Source organism: Diplotaxodon limnothrissa, linkage group LG7 (assembly GCF_057381915.1).
Source record: "Diplotaxodon limnothrissa isolate DT_005_m linkage group LG7, D_limnothrissa_male_GT1.1, whole genome shotgun sequence".
NCBI lineage: Eukaryota > Metazoa > Chordata > Actinopteri > Cichliformes > Cichlidae > Diplotaxodon > Diplotaxodon limnothrissa.
The window spans coordinates 4,569,633-4,591,207 of NC_140602.1; the positions used below are offsets into that span (position 1 = coordinate 4,569,633).

General features: G+C 40.2%; 3 protein-coding genes across 3 annotated transcripts; all 3 read right to left on the minus strand.

Annotated features, from left to right (window-relative positions):
• Window positions 1–918: 918 nt before the first annotated feature.
• On the minus strand, window positions 919–7,360 carry mapk12a (mitogen-activated protein kinase 12a). Its single transcript, XM_085359025.1, has 12 exons — window positions 7,187–7,360; window positions 5,062–5,191; window positions 4,898–4,956; window positions 4,671–4,782; window positions 4,560–4,589; window positions 4,376–4,423; window positions 4,075–4,189; window positions 1,860–1,931; window positions 1,661–1,740; window positions 1,377–1,455; window positions 1,113–1,286; window positions 919–998 (listed from the first exon to the last, which is right to left on the minus strand). The coding sequence occupies exons 1-12, from the start codon at window positions 7,303–7,305 to the stop codon at window positions 919–921; spliced, it is 1,098 nt and encodes a 365-aa protein (XP_085215151.1). The 5' UTR covers window positions 7,306–7,360.
• An 840-nt stretch (window positions 7,361–8,200) lies between these two features.
• Window positions 8,201–13,283, minus strand: selenoo1 (selenoprotein O1). Its single transcript, XM_085357230.1, has 9 exons — window positions 12,598–13,283; window positions 12,145–12,348; window positions 11,880–12,057; window positions 11,520–11,650; window positions 11,091–11,368; window positions 10,749–10,917; window positions 10,017–10,202; window positions 9,631–9,787; window positions 8,201–9,429 (listed from the first exon to the last, which is right to left on the minus strand). Exons 1-9 carry the CDS (start codon window positions 13,149–13,151, stop codon window positions 9,208–9,210), a joined length of 2,079 nt encoding a protein of 692 aa, XP_085213356.1. The 5' UTR covers window positions 13,152–13,283; the 3' UTR covers window positions 8,201–9,207.
• A 167-nt stretch (window positions 13,284–13,450) lies between these two features.
• trabd (TraB domain containing) lies at window positions 13,451–21,359 on the minus strand. The gene is made up of 10 exons (XM_085357232.1): window positions 21,305–21,359; window positions 20,716–20,749; window positions 19,823–19,877; window positions 19,167–19,333; window positions 18,690–18,830; window positions 18,211–18,321; window positions 17,972–18,111; window positions 16,919–17,091; window positions 15,534–15,630; window positions 13,451–15,417 (listed from the first exon to the last, which is right to left on the minus strand). Exons 2-10 carry the CDS (start codon window positions 20,737–20,739, stop codon window positions 15,246–15,248), a joined length of 1,080 nt encoding a protein of 359 aa, XP_085213358.1. The 5' UTR covers window positions 20,740–20,749; window positions 21,305–21,359; the 3' UTR covers window positions 13,451–15,245.
• Window positions 21,360–21,575: the final 216 nt, after the last annotated feature.

Consider the following 21,575-nt stretch of genomic DNA (forward strand, 5'->3'; position numbering starts at 1 on the left):
GAAACTCAATACAGACGAGTGAGAGTGAGAGCTGCGTGTCTGTGCCGTTCTTTCACCTCTCCTCACTATTTCCCCTGTTTAAGGGCACAACATGAACGTGATTTTTGGGAGATAGACGTGAATCCTTCCACAGCCAAAGCTCTGGTTGGAGAGACACACAAAATAGATGGACAAGCAAATGGTCACATGTGACCTTTTAGATTAAGGTAAAGTTTTCTGTCAGTACAAGGAATAAAATGATAAAAGAGATACTAAAGGTGGTTGATTTGCCAAAGTCAAGGGTGAATCACAGGTGAATAAATCTTTGAGATGACAGGAAAATCATTTGCACTTCAAAGCTCCACTTCATGGCAATACTCTCAAGGAAGCATGTGGACATGTTTCCTTGTCAGTGTTCAAAGTTTTTCTCTAAGCTGTCCTTGATTTGATAATCCAGCTGAGCTCTATTCCTCTTACTGAATATTAGACTAAAGGCAGGAGGACCCATGACAATTAACAGCTTATAGGGCAGGGCTGTAGCCGAGGAGAGCACCACCGGGGATGACACAAGTGTCGACTGATGTTTATAGGTTAATGGCTTCATTAACTTCTCCACAGATGTTTAATATTCATGCATATCTGTCCAAAGACTTCTGAACCTATAAACTTTGGGTAATATGTACTCACACAGTCCTTTAACGTGTTACTATAAAGCCACTTGATTTGCAGCTGAGACTTTGTATTTTAATGAAACATTTATTATTTTAGAACAAATAAAGTGTCTATTTAACTGTCGTGAAAAATCCCACAGCAGCTTGCACTTATGAGAACAGGGCCAGTTTACATTCATTAAGTTGAGTTTTCATAGTTGAGATTGTCATTAAAAAAAAACGTGTTTGTTTGTTCTGGTTCCAGGTTGCAGTGTCAGCTCTGTGCATGTTACAGTGAGGTTTCCTTGGAGGGGTCCTTGGCTTCCAGCACAACAGGCTTGAAAGACAAGATCTCTGTGAAGGTGTGACCTAAAGAAAGCAGCACAGCAGGATATTAAACAAAAGCACGTAGCTCACACTTTCCACCTCCTTTTGCCTCTGTCCATCTGAAATTGCAACCTCAATACGCCCCTTCATTCTTACGTTTCCACTGGTCCAAAGTCAGCTCTGCATTGTCTAGTGAGTGATCATATGGCTGTGCTTCCGTCTCCTCGTCTGGGTCTCTAAACTCAGTGAAGTAAGGCAGCGTGAGAGCTTCTGCAGCAGTTACCCGTTTTTCTGGATCTAGCAATAACATTCGCTCCAGCACTGACACGGCTGAGTGAGAATGATGACAACAGAAAATCCATTTGGAGTTTGTTTACCAAAATGAAAACACATCAAATTAAAGGCCTGAGTATGTAATACCTTGTGGATTACTTGTGGAAAACACCTTCTGAAAGTCTTTCTTTTCCACTTTTCCAAGGCTTTTGAGGTAGGATTTTGCCTAAGAAGAGACAGAGAGGACAACGAATAGGCATAAAATATGATAAATCCATATTAGGTATGTGTTTATTAACTTAATACTGTACCACTAAAGTCCAACAAAGCACTCAAATCTGCCTCCAGTTCCTAAAATGTCATTGTTTCAAGCACAACTAAGCACCACAACAATCTTTAGGACCACAAAGTTACACATTTTTGGAACTCACATCCTCAGAGTCTAGTTTTGATATAAATTCCTGTGATGGTGTTCCTATGAGCTTCATGATCTCAGTCAGCTGATCTAGGTCTGAAGAAGAGGTGTTAAGGCTCAAATAAGAATAAAAAGGTACAATAAAAAAGATATTAGGTTAGACAAAAGCAACATGTTTGTTTTATAACTTGTGAGTCAACAAGGTGAAAGGATACGGTCACTGCCTTTAAAAAGAGGTTTTCCTTGCAGCATCTCTGCCATGATGCAGCCCACTGACCAAATGTCCACTGAGAAAGAAGAAATAAAAAGCAGAGTTGAGAAAACACCAAACATTTAGTAATCCATTCTAAAACAAAGTGTTACAACAGCCCCACCTAGTGGATAATAACTAAGACAACACCGGGCTTAACAGTACTGACATCTTCTGTTTGTACAATAACTTTAGCATATTTTAATTCATTCTTCTCAATTTAATTTAATTTTATTTATTGTGTGAATTCACAACAACAGTCACCTCAAGACACTTTAAATTTTAAGATAAAGATGCTACAACATTAGAGGGAAAACCACCACAATCAGACGATCCCCTGAGAGATAGCACTTAGCAACAGTGGGACAGACATCTGCTGTGGCATTTAGGATGAGGGGAAAATCGTCCAAGTTACAGGCCCCTCAAAGACATAGATTAATATCAGACACTGTTTAAGTGCCTTATTGTCCAGCATTTTTATTCCCTAATAACTTAAGTAGTAAATAAAAATAAATTCTTCAGGACTGGACACATTTAAACTCTGTGACAAAACAGCAAAAACATTCCAAACTAAAAAAAAAAACCTACAAATTAAAGCCAAAATCTTTCTTTTGTTCACTAAGATTTATTCTATAACCAGCTGAGAATCAATTATCACAGGATATATCACATTTTTGCAAATTGTAATGTGTAGATGCTAACTTGGATGTTTAGTCTATTTTCTGATAATTAACCACAGAAAACTTAAATAGGTCTACTTTCTGTAAACATTCATGGCTTATGTCGTAATATGAAAGTACTTGTACTCTTTTTGGATCCTTCTGTGTTTGTTTGAGAACCCCAACATCTATTTCTCAAATATATCACTATAGCCACCTGCTGTCATAGACAGCAGTCACAAAGGGACCAGTGTTAACTGCTAATACTGCTCATGTTGTCACAGTTATATTGCCATTCTTGACGACTGTCTCGACAACTTGAACATTTTCAGCTGGGCCTCATGAACTGGAGAATAGCTCTCATTTCTGCAGGACTGTCTTACTGGATCCTAAAACTTGCCCTTTTTTTTTTGCTATGAACATCATTGGGTCAAACACTGAAAGCGTCGCCGTAGGGTCAGGATGTGATTGCTGTTGTAAACGTTAGTTATAAACCGGGTCTGGCTGCAAGTTTTTAATCATTGCTCCAAGTCTGTCACATAAACCTTTTCGACAGCAGGTCTTGTGACACGTGTCATTTGTGAAAGTAACAGATCACAAAGCTTGCTGAGATGTTGACTCTTTATATTATATTCCCATCTGGACTAAGCTTTACACTCTCATGATGATCAGACAGAAAAGTCCTTTTTTCACAAGATTGTGATGTATGGACACTGGGCATGTTGCTTATGACCAATCGCAGATAGTTGCACAGTTGCAAAACACACATTTTAGAATATTGCATACATGAATAGTGCTTATTTGGTCAGTTTAATTTCCCTAAAAAGTATATAAAATAAAAAATTGGTAAGTATGAAAAAAAGATTACATTAAAAAAATATTTTGAGACAGAAGATGAGCCTGGCATCAGAATGGAGGCATAAAGGAGACCTTAACTTGATTTGACCACCCTCCTATCCCATTTGGTCCCTGAAAATTACCCAAAATTGGCTTTGTGAAGTTTCATCTAACGAATTAGCAGAAAACAGATCAAACATTTAGGGTACAAAGACTCGGTGTTCTCTATGTCCTGCCAATTGAATTGTTGCACTTTTTCCTTTGAACATTTAATGGGACTATCTTCTGTCAGGGAGTTAAAAGAGCTCAAAAAGTACTGGAAAAATAAGAGAACATAAAAAGCCCCACATTTCAACATACCCCACGTACTCTGAAAAGAGGGGATTCATTGATTTTTAATGGAATGACCCAGCAGCAAAAATCCCACACTTTAAGGTTAATTTAAAATTAAAGCTAGACAAACACTTTGCCATGTTTTCCCTAAAGCTAATATTCTCCACCTACAAGCATCGGGCACTGTTCAAAGGAACATCTAGGAAATGGAGTTAAGCACACAGTGAGTAGAACAACCACTTTGTGCTGTTAATGATTTGGTGCTAATGGGGAGCGCTGAACTTGACACACAGATAGAAAGATCACAGTAAGAGTGCTTTTTTTTTCACCCCTGAATGAGCTCTACATTACCCGTCTGAGTGTAGTGCATCCAGTTCAGGATCACCTCTGGGGCTCTGTACCAGCGAGTTACTACGTACCCCGTCATCTCACTGTCTGCCTGCCTGGCTAAGCCAAAGTCCAAGATCTGCAACAAACATTAAAGTAAAATTAAAGTCTTAGCAGGGACTTAATATAAAAACATACAAACGTCAATGAAATTCTGTCTCGTGCAGTTATCAGTGTTATTACAGAACTCCGTTTTGACAGTGCACGCAAATAAAACAAAAACTGAGACATGATTGTTTTTTTATCAGGGTGTGTTCGTGTGTACCTTGAGCTCGCAGTCTTGGTTGATAGCGAGATTTCCTGGTTTGAGGTCCTGCAAATGTTGACATGAAAAGACAAGCAACGCCGCACCATAGTAGGAAGAGAAACACCAACAACCATTTATCTTAATACTTTTCACATATTTCACATATATGTTTGATGAAAAATACATATTAAAGAGAGCCTACCCTGTGAATGATACCAGCAGAATGGATATACTGTAATAAAGGAATGCAACGAGCTGAATATTTTAACATAGTAATAATGGATTGGCAGCTGATCAAAGCAGAGCTCCTTACCTTGAGCCCTTTAAGCATCTGGTAAACCAAATATTGAATTTTTTCTTCTGAGAGCTTCTGCATCTTCATCAGCTTCCCCAGATCTGTTCCCATGAAGGGCATCACCAGATAACTTGGAAAATAACAAAAAATCATATTTAAAACTTTACAAATGTCCTTGAGGATTTGCAGAGAACACAGTTTTAATATCTCCATGCTTCTGTCAGAGTGGCAGAAAAGGTACTTACAAATCACGAAATCTGTCCAGAGAGAGGTCAGCTGTAAACACATCTAACAGGCCAATCACCTGCATCAGGAGGAAATGACATCAAATCAACGTTTCATATGAGGCATGTGTCTATAAAGACATTAGTTTGCTCATTTTAACAAGTTTGGACTTTTTTATGCTCACATTTTCATGTTTCATGTGTTTGAGGAGCCTCAGCTCCCTGTAGGCCCGTTTTGCAAAGATGTCAGACTGGAACGGTCTGTAGAGCTTCTTGATTGCCACCTTTGCTCCTGTTCTTGAGTCTCCTGCAGAGCTGAAGGAGATATGAACACAATATTGTGCAAACGTTTCGAGACAACTCGCATTTTTTAAATATTTTGCTAGGAAAATTAGAAACAGATGATTTATTGAAATGTACAAACATAAATGAAAATATGTGAATTTGTGAAATTCTAACAAACATAAAAGTCAATATTTTGTATGACAGCTTTTATTCTTCAACACAGCCTAAAGTTTCTTAGGCAAGCTTTCTTTTCATTTCTTTAAGCTTCGGGAATAGTTCTGCTTCTTCAAGGACATTCAAAGCTCTTCTTTGTTGGGTATACTTTTACTACATTAGCAGTGTTTTTGGAATCACTGACATGCTGAAAAATGAAGCCACTGGCAATCCGATGCTTTCCAGGTGCTTTTCCATGGTGGATCAAAATCATTTTTGCATTCATAATTCCATCAGTTTTGACATGAATAGAACCTCAAACCATGACCTAGTATCCACTGTGTTTTACAGTTGGCTGTAGACACTCACTGTTGTATTTGTCTTTTAACCTCCTTCTTATATATCGAGGATTTAAACCAAAACTTTAAACATTCTTATTCATCGCTCCGCAGGACCTGTTACCACTGATTTTCAGTGTAGTTTGACATACCTTGGCCTTTCTCCCTGTTTTCATTCCTCATGACTTCCTGACAGCCATCCTTTCACTGAGACCATTTCTGATGAGGCTTCAGCAAGTAGTAAATGGACTAACTGAAGTGCCAGATGCATCTCTCGAGTCTTGTGTCAGGGGTTTGCTGGATTTTTTCAAGTTTCTTAAGGGCATGACTTTCAGATACTGCTCATGTGTTATAGACAGTTTTTTTAAGCTGGCCACTTATTCTTTTCCAGTTAAAGCACACACTGTTCACCAAACCAACATGGGCCAAGTTTCTACCTAATAGCTTTTTGGGAATTTCCTTGTTGGTGCAAAAATATTATTTCATTCTTGTTATATTTGGGATTTTATTTAGATTCAGCTAAATAGAAACAGAAATAGAAACAAATTATTTGTTGTTGTTTTTTTTTGATGGGCCACTAGTATCGAAGCACCTAAAGATAGTGTCTAAAACCAGTTCTTTGTTAAGTTGTTTGTTACACAACAGTGGTTAATCACTCAACATTGGTGCCTCCTTTTATGCTTGAATGATTCATAGGTCAACGTTCCTCTGAAAATGGTCAGATTCAAGGAATAGACTTGCAATTAGTGAAAAAGAAGCCAATTAATTTTGAAAGACTTTCGGAAAGCCTGGATAACTGATGCCAGAGAGCATTTAAAAATATTAAAGAAAGTCTGGTTTCTTGGAAGCAAAGATATCAAGATATCTGCACAGCACTATACATATGCGATGGCGTGAGACAAATTTTAAAAATAGCCCTTTATTATTTCCTGTATGAGGAAATCTAGGCAAGGAACATTCCTGGTTAGGCTGTGTAACTGAAAAGTTGTTTCCTTATCTTCGGTTGAGGAATTGTGTTTTTTAGTCCAAATCTGTGTTTACAGGCAAACACCTACTTGCTCTGACGTGGCTCGGCAGTGATCTCTGGCTGGAACGGAGTTGTTCATGTGTTATTAAGTTGTATTCAGTCGGTCAGTGTCCGCCCAAGACGTTAATCATTGATAACAAAGGGTCCGCATGCTGCGAGACGCACAAAGGTGCCTGAAAAGCCGCTTTTTACTATCGTGCTTTTATTAAACTTGGCTCAGCTTTGCCATTTCACACGCAAATGTGCTGCTCATAATTAAGCTCTGTTGCTGTCAGGGTGATTGTGTAGAACGCAAGTAGTGTTGCTGCAAGTGTCTCCATCATATCAGGAAGTGAAGCAGCATGTGTTCAGCGGACCGTAGATACTTTTTCTTTTGTTTGACTGTGGCACAGTGCAGCCGTCTGTAGGGCACCATCTGTTCCGTCGCTCTCTTTGTTTCACCGCTCCACATCAAGCAGCAGTGCTGTCGGCTAATAGTTTCTTCCAATTTCTTAAGGTTTCACTTACCATACCGTCCCGTACGCTCCGGTCCCCACCTGCTTCAGATCCCGGTACCGCTCCGGTACTTCCCATGATGTTTTGTTAATTTCCAGGCGGTGATAGCCCGGTCTGATTCGCGTATTCATCTTATCTATTATAAACTCGATAGGCAGTACAGCACAAGCCCCTTTTTAAACTTGTTTAGGCTCTTCCGGCGTTACGATCTCATTGTCCCAGATCCCACCTATGCGCTCACCCGCGATCATTGCGCAGCTGTACTCAGGGCGCACCCTGAGGTCGCTAAAAGCCACTCCCGAGTCCTGCTGTAGTAGGCCTACAATTAAAGGTGAAGAAGAGAAGGCAACGTGAGAGAAACGAGCACATAGCGCTTTAAGTGCGTAAAACCTGTTTAGCAACCTAAGGATATGATTTCATTTTATAAATACACAAACGAGTGACAAATTAAAGAAGAAACTACAACCTTGACTGAAAACTAAATAAAAAAATGTTCAGAGTAAACATCTTCATGATGAGGTATTTCTGTTCAAATAGGGGTAGACAATGCTTTAACTGACAGGACAGATGGAGTCACTCGTTGGTTTAACGAGTAAGAAATTGGCGTGAAACGTGCCTTGGCTTTCGCAATCCGGTTGTCTTTGTAACTTGCGTGTTTGCGACACCGTAGTCTACATTCAATTGTGCTATTTAGGAGGAGCCTACAAAGAGCAAATGTTTCAGGCGTGTTGGAACAGGAACGTTACTCAAGCCAGGAGGCACCAGCTGTGCTTTTAGAAATCCTTGAATGTGTCACCCAGGTAACAGAACAAGGAAACAAGCCTATCACAAAACCAAACTGGAAATGTTACATGGTCACGTGTTCTGTGTGACATTTACACAGGAGGAAATTTATTATTTGAGAGATTAAGAAACAGTGACAACATTAAAATGTTACGCAGACATGGACGTGGAGTTTCCTTCTGTAACTGAACTGCAGGTATGCCACGAAGTAAAATAAAAAAACAAAGACACAATGACTCTTGATCACTCAGTTTATTGATTCTGTTAGAAGAGCTCCAACGGACATTTCACATAAAGCATATTCACCAAAAAGGCGCAACATGTGATGAGTAGTGCTGTTGCGTATGTAGTACAGTTAATACAAATCTATGAATGGCTGTGGCTGTCTTCTACTCTTCGCACAAAAAAAGTCTTTTTGTGGCACATTCTACAAATAACTTCCTCTTTCTGTGCAGCCACAACCTGAAGAAAGTAAATCGCAACATCCTGTTCTCGTTTGTCCTTCACTAAACTTGGTTACTAGACAAAAAAAAAAAAAAAAAGTAAATTACATCCGTGGCTCTATGAATGTCTTGACAGCTGCAAAAGAAAATGCTTTCTAATATAGGAAAACATACTGTGCGTGCTTATCTGCTTTATATTGTGCGTGTTTGTTGGCTGCGGCATCCTAATCATGTGTAGTAACACAGTTTTAGCCACAGATATAATATCATCATAACACATTCACTCTCTCACACACATATTTTTGGTATATGTCGAGGTGTCACCTCACAGTTTGTCAGAGCCAGACAGGCCACTGTAAGACTTGTTGCCTGACTCATCATTAATAGCTTATTAAACACAAAACAGACAGGAAAAAAAATTTGACCCGAGTTTCTGTAAATATACTGCTTAAACTGCACAATATCATATATAAATTTTATATAAAATCTCATCCACTTATTTAAGGATGACTCAAATGTTAAACAAGGATACAAAAAATGATATTACAGCTTTAAAACGTATATCTTTTTAAATTTTATATAGAATTTGTATTTTTTGTGGAAACAAACTCAACACGCTGTCTGTTTTGTGCCATCCAGCTTGCCTGTGAGGTGCTGTGCCTCATGCCGACCTTCCTGAAACTGCCTGCTAAAATAACAAAGTTGTCCAGCAGCTGAAGAGTTATAAAAATGTGAAAAAAATTATCTTTAAACACTTTGAAACGCTCTTGTTATTTTAGGCAGGAGAGATCACGGTCAAGGAAGTTACTACGAAGATCATGTGACACAGATTTCATTGGCCCAAGCTGGGGGCTTGCTGTCATAAGGCACAGGGTTTCTGGGCATAGCGGTAGCTGCTTCTTGCTGTTGCTCCTCTCCTTCATCCCTTTCTCCTTCTGCACTGGTCCCACCTCCACCAACCCACGCAGGGAGCTCCAGACCTGGCTGTGAAGAGAAAGGCTTCTCCAGAACCTTGAGGACACGCTGGACCTGCAGCAAAGAGCAGAAGTGAGACTGGGTCACCACACTGAAAATGAAAAACTTAAAAGGGAATTAAGGGTAAATGAAGCACAGTCTGATTTCCAGTGAATGCTTCTGGGGAAGTTGTCTGTATTTCTCTACCAAAATCTACAGGAGACAAAGGTAGTTATGTTTCTATCTAGTAAAAATTAGAATCGACTAGAACCTGACCTCAGAGAAGTCCCCATTCTCAGCAGCCTCTATGGCATTCTGGGCAATGTAGTTTCTGAGTATCACACGAGGGTTGGTGCTGTCCATCACCCTCACTCTCTCCTCCTGCACAGCCTGCACATCACTCTGGCCTTCCAGCTCACGAGCCAGACGTTTCCTGTGGCAGTGATAACACAAAACATTCCCTCAGAGAAGTGCAGCAAAGGAACAATAATCACCTCGACACACATTTCCTCTTTTTTCTGTCTGTTTGCACATTTAAAAAAAAAAAACCCAAAAGCTAATCCGGTCTATGCAGTTCCTCCTCTGCTCTCATTTTCCATGCTTTTCTTTCTCGTCCCTTGCTAATAAAACTTACTCACTCATTTTTTTTGCCCCCGTCTCACCTATACTGAGTGATCCAGGATGTCCAATCCTCTGCCTGTTTGGTTTTCAGCTCCTCCTGGGTGGTCTCCATCAGATCCTTTAGTTTGCTGAGTCGCTCTAACTGCCTCGCGATTGTTGCTCTGTCTGAGATCATCTGGAACAGTGCTGGGTTGCTCTGAGCCATAGAAAGCAGCACTGCCAGTTCACTGTGGATACAAAACATCACTGTTATAATTCTTATAGGCCAATAAATAAATATGTTGGAAAAGAAAACACAGACATAGTGCAGGCAATCTAAGAGTTTAGAGAGAAAGTAAGGTACTGAGATAAAGAGTCCAGTGACTGTTTGTATCCATAGGTTCTAGACTCCTTTGACCCTTAAATGGATAAACAATTTTAAAAAATGAATGAATGGATTGACCGATGGGTGAATAAATGGAAACAATAATATCAATGTTTGCATCATTTTCTGCTGCCTTCAAGTCACCAAAAATATCAACAGATGCTGCTTTAAGAAACCTCAGACTGATAACCTGTAAAAGACATGATGTATATGAAGCCTCACTAGTGACACCCAGAGGCTGCAGTATGAACTACACTGAATAAAAAGCAAAACATTTGACATTATCACCACAGGCACAGTCATTATTTCTATTCTAATAGTTTTAAGTAAAAATATAAGTGAATTTGGCCATGATGCGTAACACGCTGGGCTTGTGTGTGTGTAGCGGTATAACTATTAGCTAGCTCACCGTGGATCCATCGTGGGCTTGTTGGCAGCCTTGAGCTCCTCTAGGGAGGCGCACTGCTCAATCAAGAGGTCTGTGGCTTTCTTGACAGAGTCCTCTTCTCCCTCGCTATTTTCCTCAGTGGGACAAGAAATCAGACTCAAGCTACGGAAGGTGTTGGTGAAGTCAGCACCTGCAGAAGGGAGGCAGAAAAATGTTATTACAATGTTACATCCATCATTAAATATTTTTCCTGTTTCATATGCAGTGCCGTATGCACGCATTCTTAGACTCTCAGTCTGTCACTAGATTAAATGTTTCGTCACATCAAACTCTCTTTCTAAGCAGTACACAAAATAGTCCCACCTGTGTTGTGCATTGTCTGAAGCAGTTTGGTGATCAGGATCTCGTCCTCAGGGTCCTCCTTCTTCAGCAAACCCAGCTTCTTCCTCATGTTCTCCAAGTAGAAACGGTTATAAAGATCCAGGTACTCCTCCAGTACAGCCTCAGCCCGGTCTGGTGGCAACTCTGGAGCAAGAGCCTCTGCTAGCTTTACGAGGTTCCACCTACAGATAGCTGGCTGGGCTTGGTAGGAGTATCGTCCAGAGTTGTCCGAGGCATTACAAATAAAATCTGGATCAAATCTGAGAGAAATAAGAAGCGCTCAAACCTAATGTGTTATAATTAATGTATTATAATTATGGCTTCACTCCGACTCCGTGACTCTAACCTAATGAGTATGATGGTAACATGTGTGACAGGAATATTTTAAAATGCATACAGTTAAACACTGACCTGTCCATGAAGCCGTATGGACCATAGTCCAGCGTGAGTCCCAGGATGCTCATATTGTCCGTGTTCAGGACACCGTGGCAGAATCCCACGCACTGCCACTGAGCCACAAGTCGAGCTGTACGAAGCACCACCTACATACAGGAAGAGATGACAGCAATCCCATCAGGTCTCTAAAATCTGAGAACAGCCCTGAGCATATTACATCATAACTTCTTTCTATGGATCAGATAAAAAATGTTATCAAAGTTATTCCAGGCCTACAGTGCTAAGAAAATCTTGAATACATAACAATTTTTGATTTGCTGCAACATTTCACTGTCTCTACACGCTGACAGGTGAGAGTGTAACTCATGCTCTGACCTCTCGAAAGAAAGCTACGTTCCTCTCCACCCGATCTGGGTAGTTCTGTTGGATCTCAGGGTAGAACATCTCAATGACATAATCCATCATTTGACCTCGGATCTCATCGCGCCCATAGCTGGGACCCTGGCGACCTGTGAACTCATCGGCGGGCTTGAAGATCTCAAAAGATCCAAACCTGCTCAGGCCGTGAACACAAACAAATCCCATTTAAACACAAATAGAAACTCAATATGAGTAAGTAGGTCAGGTAATGTGCACCCACCTGATGAAGGTAGGAGCAATGCGGAGGACCACAGAACATCTTTCGTGGCGAGCGTGCCCGTTGTAGTACACATCACGTATGACCCTGCTGTCGGAAGTGACTACAGAGCCTGCTCTGGTGGTGGGCACTCCCAGGAAGAACATCGCCTCGCTGCACAGGAACTCTCTTATACTGGAACGCAGGACCTTACGGCCATCAGCTTGTCTGTGGAAGAGAAAAGGACTTTTTTTTTTCCAATGCTCAGCAAAAAAGGTGCATCTGATTGCCAAATATTGCCTTTCTTCAATCACATATGCTCTGTTAAAACAGAGAATCAAAGTATTTTTCATGTTTTAATCTCTCTGGTGGAGTTATAAAAATAGATTAAGCCACATTTATTCTTAACCTAATAAATAAATTAAACATAATCTTGCAAAGCCCACTCAAACTGACAATGAAAGCAACCCCTTGTACCTGGAGTACGGGGTCAGCCCAGCTCCTTTCACCTGAATCTCCCACCGGCCACTCGGGTTTTCTCGGAGAAGTTCGGGATCTTGGCCAGACGGAACCTTCACCTCTCCCAGGTAACAGGCCGCCCCATCGCCCAGCTGTCCGGCGAATTGTCCGTACTGATGTCCGCAGTAGCAGTGAGCGGCGGGTTCAGATCCTGGCATGACTTTGGATCCGCTGAGATATTCTGGCCCGAGAGGATCGTTCACGACCTCCTCTCCGTCCAGCCCCAGCAGTGCCTGAGCTTGGTGGGACACGGCCACGAACCGAGGCTTGGTCAGCGGTTGTGGTGTCACCCGGGAGAAACACGCTCCCTTCACCTGCCGCACCCCCTGCTCCTCGGATGGATCCAGGGGAAGTTTCTTGAGGGCGACGTTGTCAAATTCGAGCCGCTCCAGCGAAGAACGACTCATGGCCAGACCCATGTCGTCCATCCCGGCAGTGGAGACGAGTCTTAAGGCGGACACACCGGAAAGAAAGACGCGTGACGGTCCCAGCCTAGGTCCTAAATAAGCCATGCAAACCAGGCCATCTGTCTGCGTCTATCCGCTGGCGCAGTTAAAAAGTATTCACTAGTCACGCTTTCATAATCCTGCAAGCTACAGCGGATGTTTGTGAGATACGGTGTAACGACAGTATTCGTCCGATCGGAAACAAACAGAAAATACGGAACTGCATTGACCGAATAGAGTTATTTAGGTTTAAAATATTTTTTCTCATAAATTATCAAAATAAATTAAATTAAAAAAAAATCATTTGCATAAAATTAAAACGACAGGACTACAACAGTTTTGAGACAAATATATTTTTCCTTTACTTAAAATGTTTATAAATTCCATTTCTAAATCTCACTGTTTGGTGTGTTTATGTGTTTACATCAATGGCAGTACAACACGCTGAGGAAGAAAATCTTACAATACAAGGATTCCTACAGGAAATGGGAGACACACACAGAGGAGATGCTGCAGAGGTTGGACTTTATATGAATTATCCAAAATATGGAAAGCTTGCAAGTTGTCCACTTATGATTTCAAGTTCAAGTTAATCTTTCATATTCTTTTATTCGGATTATAAAAGGAAATTAACTTGTCTAACTTTACCTTGAAATTAATGTCTGTACAGTTTAGACTACTCGATTATTATTAATGGGACAGCTCATATTTCAAGGGAAGGTCATGTAGCCAGTGATTACAAACTCAGTAAGAAGCTCTACAAGAGATACAGCTCAGTGTTGGGCAATGTAAGACTCAAAGGCAGCAGTGATAACAGAATAAGGCTTTATCTCCCAAATCTGACCGGCTCAGTTTCCTTCATAGAAGATAAAAAACAACAGTCATTAAAAACATGATGGTTCATTTGAGAGAAAGAAACATGTTTTGTAATTTTCAGCATTTCGGTCCATGAGTTTATCTCAGACTGGGAAATAATAATGCATATATTCCAAAAGTACAGTTGGCACACTGAATATTAGGATGTTTCCTTGTGATGGTTTTTAGAGACAACTTTCTGTATATAATGCATATATTTGTGTGAGAGGGCCCCAAACTGGAGGTATAAACAACTCTAGAAGTTGATAGATGATGCACTGCTCTTCCTGAGGCATATATAAACCTGTTCTGTATGCATGGGTAATGACATAAATGGGTGTATGGTATCATTTCAGCTGCAACCAAGTCAACACAAACTTTTTAGTATTTAGAAAATAGGCAGATCATGTAATATCATAAAGACATCCTCTTTAATCTTGCATTGAACCTTTGCACGTGTAAGATAACAACACACATTTCTGCAGCTCCAATATGAGGCACTTGTCTTGTTGATGTTGGCAGGACGGTGCACAGAAGAAATCAGTGAAGTTTGTCTAATGCTTTAAAAACGTATTGAGAATTAGGAGAATGACGCTCAGTCTGATTCACATCATTTTCATGTATTCCTTACATACATATGTGGGCCAGTCTATACAATAACTATATATTGTATTTTTCCACTTTTTTAACATAGCTGTATTTTTTTCCCCTCTCCCAGACTGCATGTACAGAACAAAAATGTTATCAGTCTCTAATAAAGTGCTGAACTTGAAACAAGCCAATTACCAACAATACTGGTCGGCACTATATGAAGGACTAAAGAAACAGCATGCTCCCAGAAAAATCCCCCACTATATCAGGGCCCGTGAGTAACAGTGAACCTGATGATCAGGATGCTAATCAAATAATAATAATGAAAAAGAAAACGTGTGCATGAGTCCTTTGAAGGAATGCTGTGGAAAATATAAATATACTCAAAATGAACTATTGGCCTTTGTGAATCTTACCATAAAACAAACAAACAAAAAAATATATATATGCATGAATTTGCACAAAATATGCAAGGTACTCAAGAGTACTGTCATGGTTTCTTTGGCAGTACAGCCCTGTTGTGTCTACAGAGACATCATTATAAAGTGGGGAGCTCTGAACCCCATTAGGTCCTTGTTAGTTCACAATATGGGCTGGTGAACCCTCTTCCTCCAGCCTCACCTGACACCTGATTTTAAGGCCATTGGTGATGGATGCATTGTTTTAATAGATCATAATTCTGTTTCACAGATGGCTTAGAGAAGACCAGTTGGGTCAAGCAGGAAGAGGCCGCAGTGTCTCCAGTAAAGATCGGACTGGAGGTAAAGACAGCAGGGCTCTACCTAAACTTCCACTGACACGATAACAGGCATATCCCAGCATTCCCATCATGACGCCCTTTATGACAGCGCACAACACCCAGCCAACGCGTGAGGGAGGTGCGACACTAGGGAAGACAGAGACACACAGAGTTACGGTTGTAATGCCAAATCAAACACAAAAGGATTATGCTTATGGATTTATGGTGTAATTTACTGCGTACAAACAATATGCGAAACATACCTCATGATTTCATTAATATTAAGCTGCTTGTCCCAGTTTCGTTCTATGCCAGGGACGTGACCCATCCCTACGACTCCCACCACCACAGCAGGCACTTCTACAAAAAGAACAATGATAGCATAAACAATGTCTACACTCGGAAATGTTGATGCATAAAAGAATTGGTTATTTGGGGGAACTGAGTACATCTCCACTTTTACATTTAAAAATAACACAACTATTCCAGGGAAATGATCTCCGAATTTGCAAAGCTTTCTCTTGTTTAACTATTCAGAAACTTCTCATTACTGCAAAACATAGGCGTTACTGTCAAACTACAACATCCACAACCTCTTTTGTAGTTTCACAATGAATACAGATTTAGTTTCTAAGTTTATTCAGCAAAAACAGAAGAGAATGACTTACTGTTACAAAAAATGAAAAAGCATTTCCATTAAATGTCTGCACCACATTAAAACCACACCGACATCACTGGTCAGCTGATTTCACAACAATTGAGCCACATATCTGATGACAGATATGTGCACAGTACTTAACAGCTAAAATAAAGTTTTGACTCTTTAGTTTCAATTATATTGAGCAATGTTTTTTAAACCGCAAACTAAACGGACAAAAAAGTATTTTATAAGTGGCTGGAAAAAAGGAATTAACACCCATATAAGAATGAAAGAGAGACTTTAAAACTATACCGTGAAATTCACTGGCCAATTCATTAGTTAAACACAGTTGAACCCTCTTTTGACTTCAGAACTGCCTTAATTCTTCACGGCACAGATTTTCTAGGGTGCTGGAAACATTCCTCTGAGATTTGGGCCCATATTGACATGACAGCTACAGTTGCATTTTGGTATAATGCTGCAGTAGCACATCTGCTTGGAGGTATGATGTGTGTCCAACAATGATATTTTACATAATTTGATTATAACAAATATCTATTTGAGTTAGCGTTTCCTTCCTAATCAGCTGAAAGCAGTCTGGCCAGTCTCCTCTGACCTCTGTCATCAACAAGACACAATATTTTCACCCAGAGAACTGGCACTCACTGAATATTTTCTGTTTTTTTGGCCCTTTGTAAACACTAGATATTTCCATGTGGGAAAATCCCAGTAGTTCCACAGTTTCTGAAACACTTAGAATCCACAGTTACACTTAGACCTTATGGCAAGTCCTTTCTTGCCTATTCTGATGCCTAGTTTAGACTTCAGCAGATTGTTTTGCCCATGTCTACATGCCTACATACAGTTGCTATCATCTGATTGACAGATTAGAGTTTTGTGTAAACAAGCATTTGAACAGGGGTACCTAATGAACTGGCCAATGAATGTATAATAACATAAGATGAAACCAATTTATTGTCCTAGCTTTTTGAGGATTGTAATACGCACTCTGGGCATTAGGGGGGGACTCCACACAGCGAGTAGCCTGTCGGAGAGTGTGTGTGAGGTAGATGTCTCTTTCAGCCACAATGGTTTTGTGAAGAGCAGGAAACTCTCCAATCATCTCTGACATAGTTTGCTCAAGCAGGTCCTTCTGTTTACACTTCTCCACATCCTCTTTACTGAAACATGACACAGCAGTCAATTTAACAGTGAAAAGGAAGTGACACAGGACAGAGAATATAGTCTTGTTCTATAACTGTGGTGTTTTAGAAACAATTTAACACTTCCTACTTTACGTCTTTATACAGGATGCAATGCAACCTTAGAAACATTTCATTTTCTTAATTATATTTAGTGCAATACTAGCAGAGTCTGGATTAACATTGACATTTAAGGTTTTCAGTATAGAGACCAACATTCCAGTTCCTGAACTTTGACACAGTAGTAAGCATGAAGCTTAAATAAACTTTATCAGACTGCCTGGTTGGTCTCCAACATAAGCTTTAAAAACATACTTGTATTCCTTTAAGTCTCCATAACCAACATTTTATAATTCTGAGGTTCAATCTCAGAGTTGCTGAAAGCCACAATGGTTTTATAGATTTACAGACATCATCATTTAGAAAGAAATGGTAGCGTTGCTGTTACTCTGAAAATGTGAGTGCTCACTGCCTGGTTGTACACAAAACACAAACACAGCAAGTCATGATTCTCACACATATACACTGTAGTTGCATTTTTACCCAGGCAAAGACTGCTGAAAACAATACGGTATTATCGCTTTACCATTTTCCACAAATTTCACCATTAACATTTAAACTTCTGTTTCACAACTTTGCTTTTGTACGTTTCCACAAAACTGAACCATCCTGAACCAATTTAGCGAGCAATATAATCCTTCTTGCCAAAAACTCTGAATGATGACTCTTCTCTAACGTCAGCATTATTCATGTATTTGAGCAAGCTGTGAAACGATGCACACTGTCCGCTGAATATTTGGTACTAAAACAGAGTCGTGTTGACGCTGTGTGACAGAAAGCGATCAAGATGAATTTATACCTGATTGGGTCTGACAGAAAGCAAAGACCCCAGGCCAGACGGGCCTTCTGCCAGAGACTGAGAGCAGCGATGGCTCTCTTGAACGTCACAGGAATTGGCCGATCCCCGAGATGAAATTTACAAAAAGGTACCCGGCCAGCCTAAAAGAGAAAGGTAAAAGTTTTTAAACAAACAAAACAAAAATAATAATACATAATCAAATTATTCTCCACTATGTTGCATTTGTGTGCACGGGTTACCTCTTTGAAGGCCTCCCTAAACTCTCCTCCAGGCGCCATGCCCAGTTGCTCTGTGATGTGAGCTGAAACTTTGAGCAGCAGAATCTGCATCAGACCCGACATCACCCCATTCTGACAAACAGAGCAAATAAATTAACACCCACTTCCAGTGGTCAAGGTCATTCTTTAAGTACATAGTAATTTGACAGTAATACAAGCCCAAAGAAAGTATACAATAATACAGGAAACTAAAGAAGTTAGTTCAGAAGTTTTATCCCAAATATCAAAAAAGTAGGAAACAAACCCAAAACTCTTAAGTGACACTCAACGCTATATTTACACCATACTGAAACAAAGTTTAAAATATCAGAACTTGACCATCATTGCCTTATTTGGAATAAATGTACTTCCACTGTCTTTGTTTCATTATGACCTTTTCCACCTCTCTTCATCTACCACTGCTGTTTTTCACACAACCAACACCTTTCATAAATCCTGACCTGTTTGATAGCCTGCTGAACCTTATCCAGATTGATGTCTTTGGCTTCCTTTAACAGCGTATTCTCGTCCATCTTCAACATCGATACCCTATACTGGCACAGCTCCACCACGACCACGTCTGGCTGCACAGCTCGGATCGTCTGCACCAGGAGAAGGAGCACAGCGGTGTGAAAAATCAAGAGACAAATACAGAATAAGAAAGCAGAAGACTGGAATGTCAAAGCAAATGAACAGTTATGAAAGAAGCAAGCACAAGAGAAATCAATGTGAAAGAACAAAAGAGACAGGTTATGCTTGCCAAAACAAGAAAATAAAAAGAAACGACATTTAAATATGTAATTCTGTGAGTGTGCTTCTCCACACACACAGAATTACACATAAAATTTCACCTACCATTAACAGTATATCACATTTTAAAAGAGTTTAAGTGGCTTCCTGCTCTGTAACAGTCCTGTTTTTCCCCCTCATTGGCTCACCGTGGCTACATCCTTTTTGCTGCTATCACTGAAATGGGCAGTGCCCACCAGGTATAAGATGCTTCCATCAGGTGCAGTAAGACGAGACACCGTCTCTGGGAGTTCAGGAGACGACTGGCGGCGCTGGGCTCGCAACTGCCAAAGCAACTCCACTGCTTCACCATCCGCTATACAGGAGAGGGATAAAAGTTTATTAAACTGACAGAACAATTAAAGTTATGTCTTACTATAACCATTATATTATGTGAGGGAAGGTACATAATGCACTATGCTAAATTGTAGAAATTTACATTTAAAAAGTACCTTTGAGAGGAATACACTAATAAAATCCTTAGCACGTGCATTTAAATGACAAAAAATAGAGTTCTTACTATTTTACCAATAGAAAGCTACTTGAAGTTATTACTATTATTATTTTAGATTTACTTCAATAATAATGACATGCCTGTTGCAGTGCCCCCCTAATACCGATGCATTCATTGGTCTCGGATTACATTCAGTTTTATTCATTCAAATATTCGTAATAAAAAGTTATGAATGTGAGACAATATTTCACAACAAGTGGTCCCTTAAAGATAAGGAACTACATACATTGTCTCATGAAATACTGTTCTCACAATATGTTTAGAAGGGGGGAAAAAGAAACAACAACTCACAAAGATCTGGAGGTAGACACGGCATTCCGTCCCCCGAAGGGCCGACTGAATCGTCCTGTGAGACATTGAAACAACAAAGTTAAATATAGTGGGCTTATTTACATCAGCAGCAGATTAAAATGTTATTCTTAAGATAAGATAAGATAAGATAGAACTTTATTAATCCCTCGGGTGGGTTCCTCTGGGAAATTCGACTTCCAAAAAAAGCACAGCAACGACCAAAGTTACAGTTACAGAACTGTTATATATATATACACACACACACACACACACACACACACACACACACACACACACACACACACACACACACATATAAATACAGAGACAAATATAAATAAAATATACAAAGGGGATAAATAGAATAAATAGGAATAAAAAAATAAAAATACAAGTGAATTGCACATTTCAAGTATTGAGTCTATTGCACTGTTGACTATTTACAAAAAGTATTGCACAAGGTATTGTACAGTGAGGTGAAGAGGCACTACAGCTTAGTTGTTCCCCCCTCCTTTGTCCTCCTGTTTCCCCTCCCTCTCCCCTCCAGAGAGGAGTTAAACAGTTTGATGGCGTGTGGGACAAAGGAGTTTTTAAGTCTGTTAGTTCTTGTCTTGGGGAGAAGCAACCTGTCACTGAACAGACTCTTCTGGTTGTTTATGGCCGTGTGCAGAGGATGCCCAGCATTGTCCATAATGTCCATTGCTCATAATTCTTATTGCTCAAGTCAAGTCAGTTTAAGAAAGGTGGGGCAGCTTCACATAAGTGGCAATTGAGAAACAACAGAGACTATGTTACATCACTCTAAAAACTCAGAGGCTGACGCAGGGCTATCTCCCACCTGATAAAACACCCTATTTTTCAGCCAGACCAATAAAACATGTTTCTTTACCAACCTCCGAGTTGTTTTCTTGGTCCATGCTTGCAGCCCTGGGAGATGTATGTGACAGAGAGCAGATGGAAGTCATTGGCGCACACAGAGAGCGGTGATGCGTTCACTGACAGTAACGTAGACACAGCACAGCCTCACTGACTGCTGACGTTGCTTTATGTGTAACGACAACAGCTGCCGACTTCTCTAAACGCAGTTTAAACGCGATCAACGCTGGCTAAAGTAGTTGCTGCCGCTGATTTCAGAGAATTAAATCAAAGAGGCACCGTTATCTAAAACGAGAGCATTATCAGTAAGATTAGAACAACTGCGCAGTAAAGGAAGAAGCGCCTAGTCGGTGGAAGGTCTAACGTGCAATACCTTACTTCCAGGTGTAGAGCTGCTAAATACTGAACGTGTAGTTACCGAGGGCTCTTCGTTTTGGCTAGCTACCTTTACTCAAGCTAATGTGGGCTAACAAGTCCGCCAGGAATCTGCTCTCATTAGAGGAATTTAAAAAAGAGGATTTTTTAAAAATAAATGCGAATCTGAAACACGAGATATAAGATACTATACGCGATAGTTGTCTATAAAAAGAAAGACCTGTTACTTACTAAGTCGGCCCTTCTGCCAGAGTGCTCTCCGCTAGTACAGCAGCACAGTGTCAGGCTGTATCTGACAGCCGCGGTGCATTCTGGTACATGTAGTCATTGATTGTTGAGACGCATTTTGGGGGATTTAATTATAAAGATAACGCTTTTAATCCTTTTTTATGAACATTTCACACGTTACAACCAAAGCCATATTATCCATGTGATTACTCGCATTAGGACTGCTAAAGGTTTTCACAGGGCAACAGTCCTAATGTGTAAATCAACACAGTAA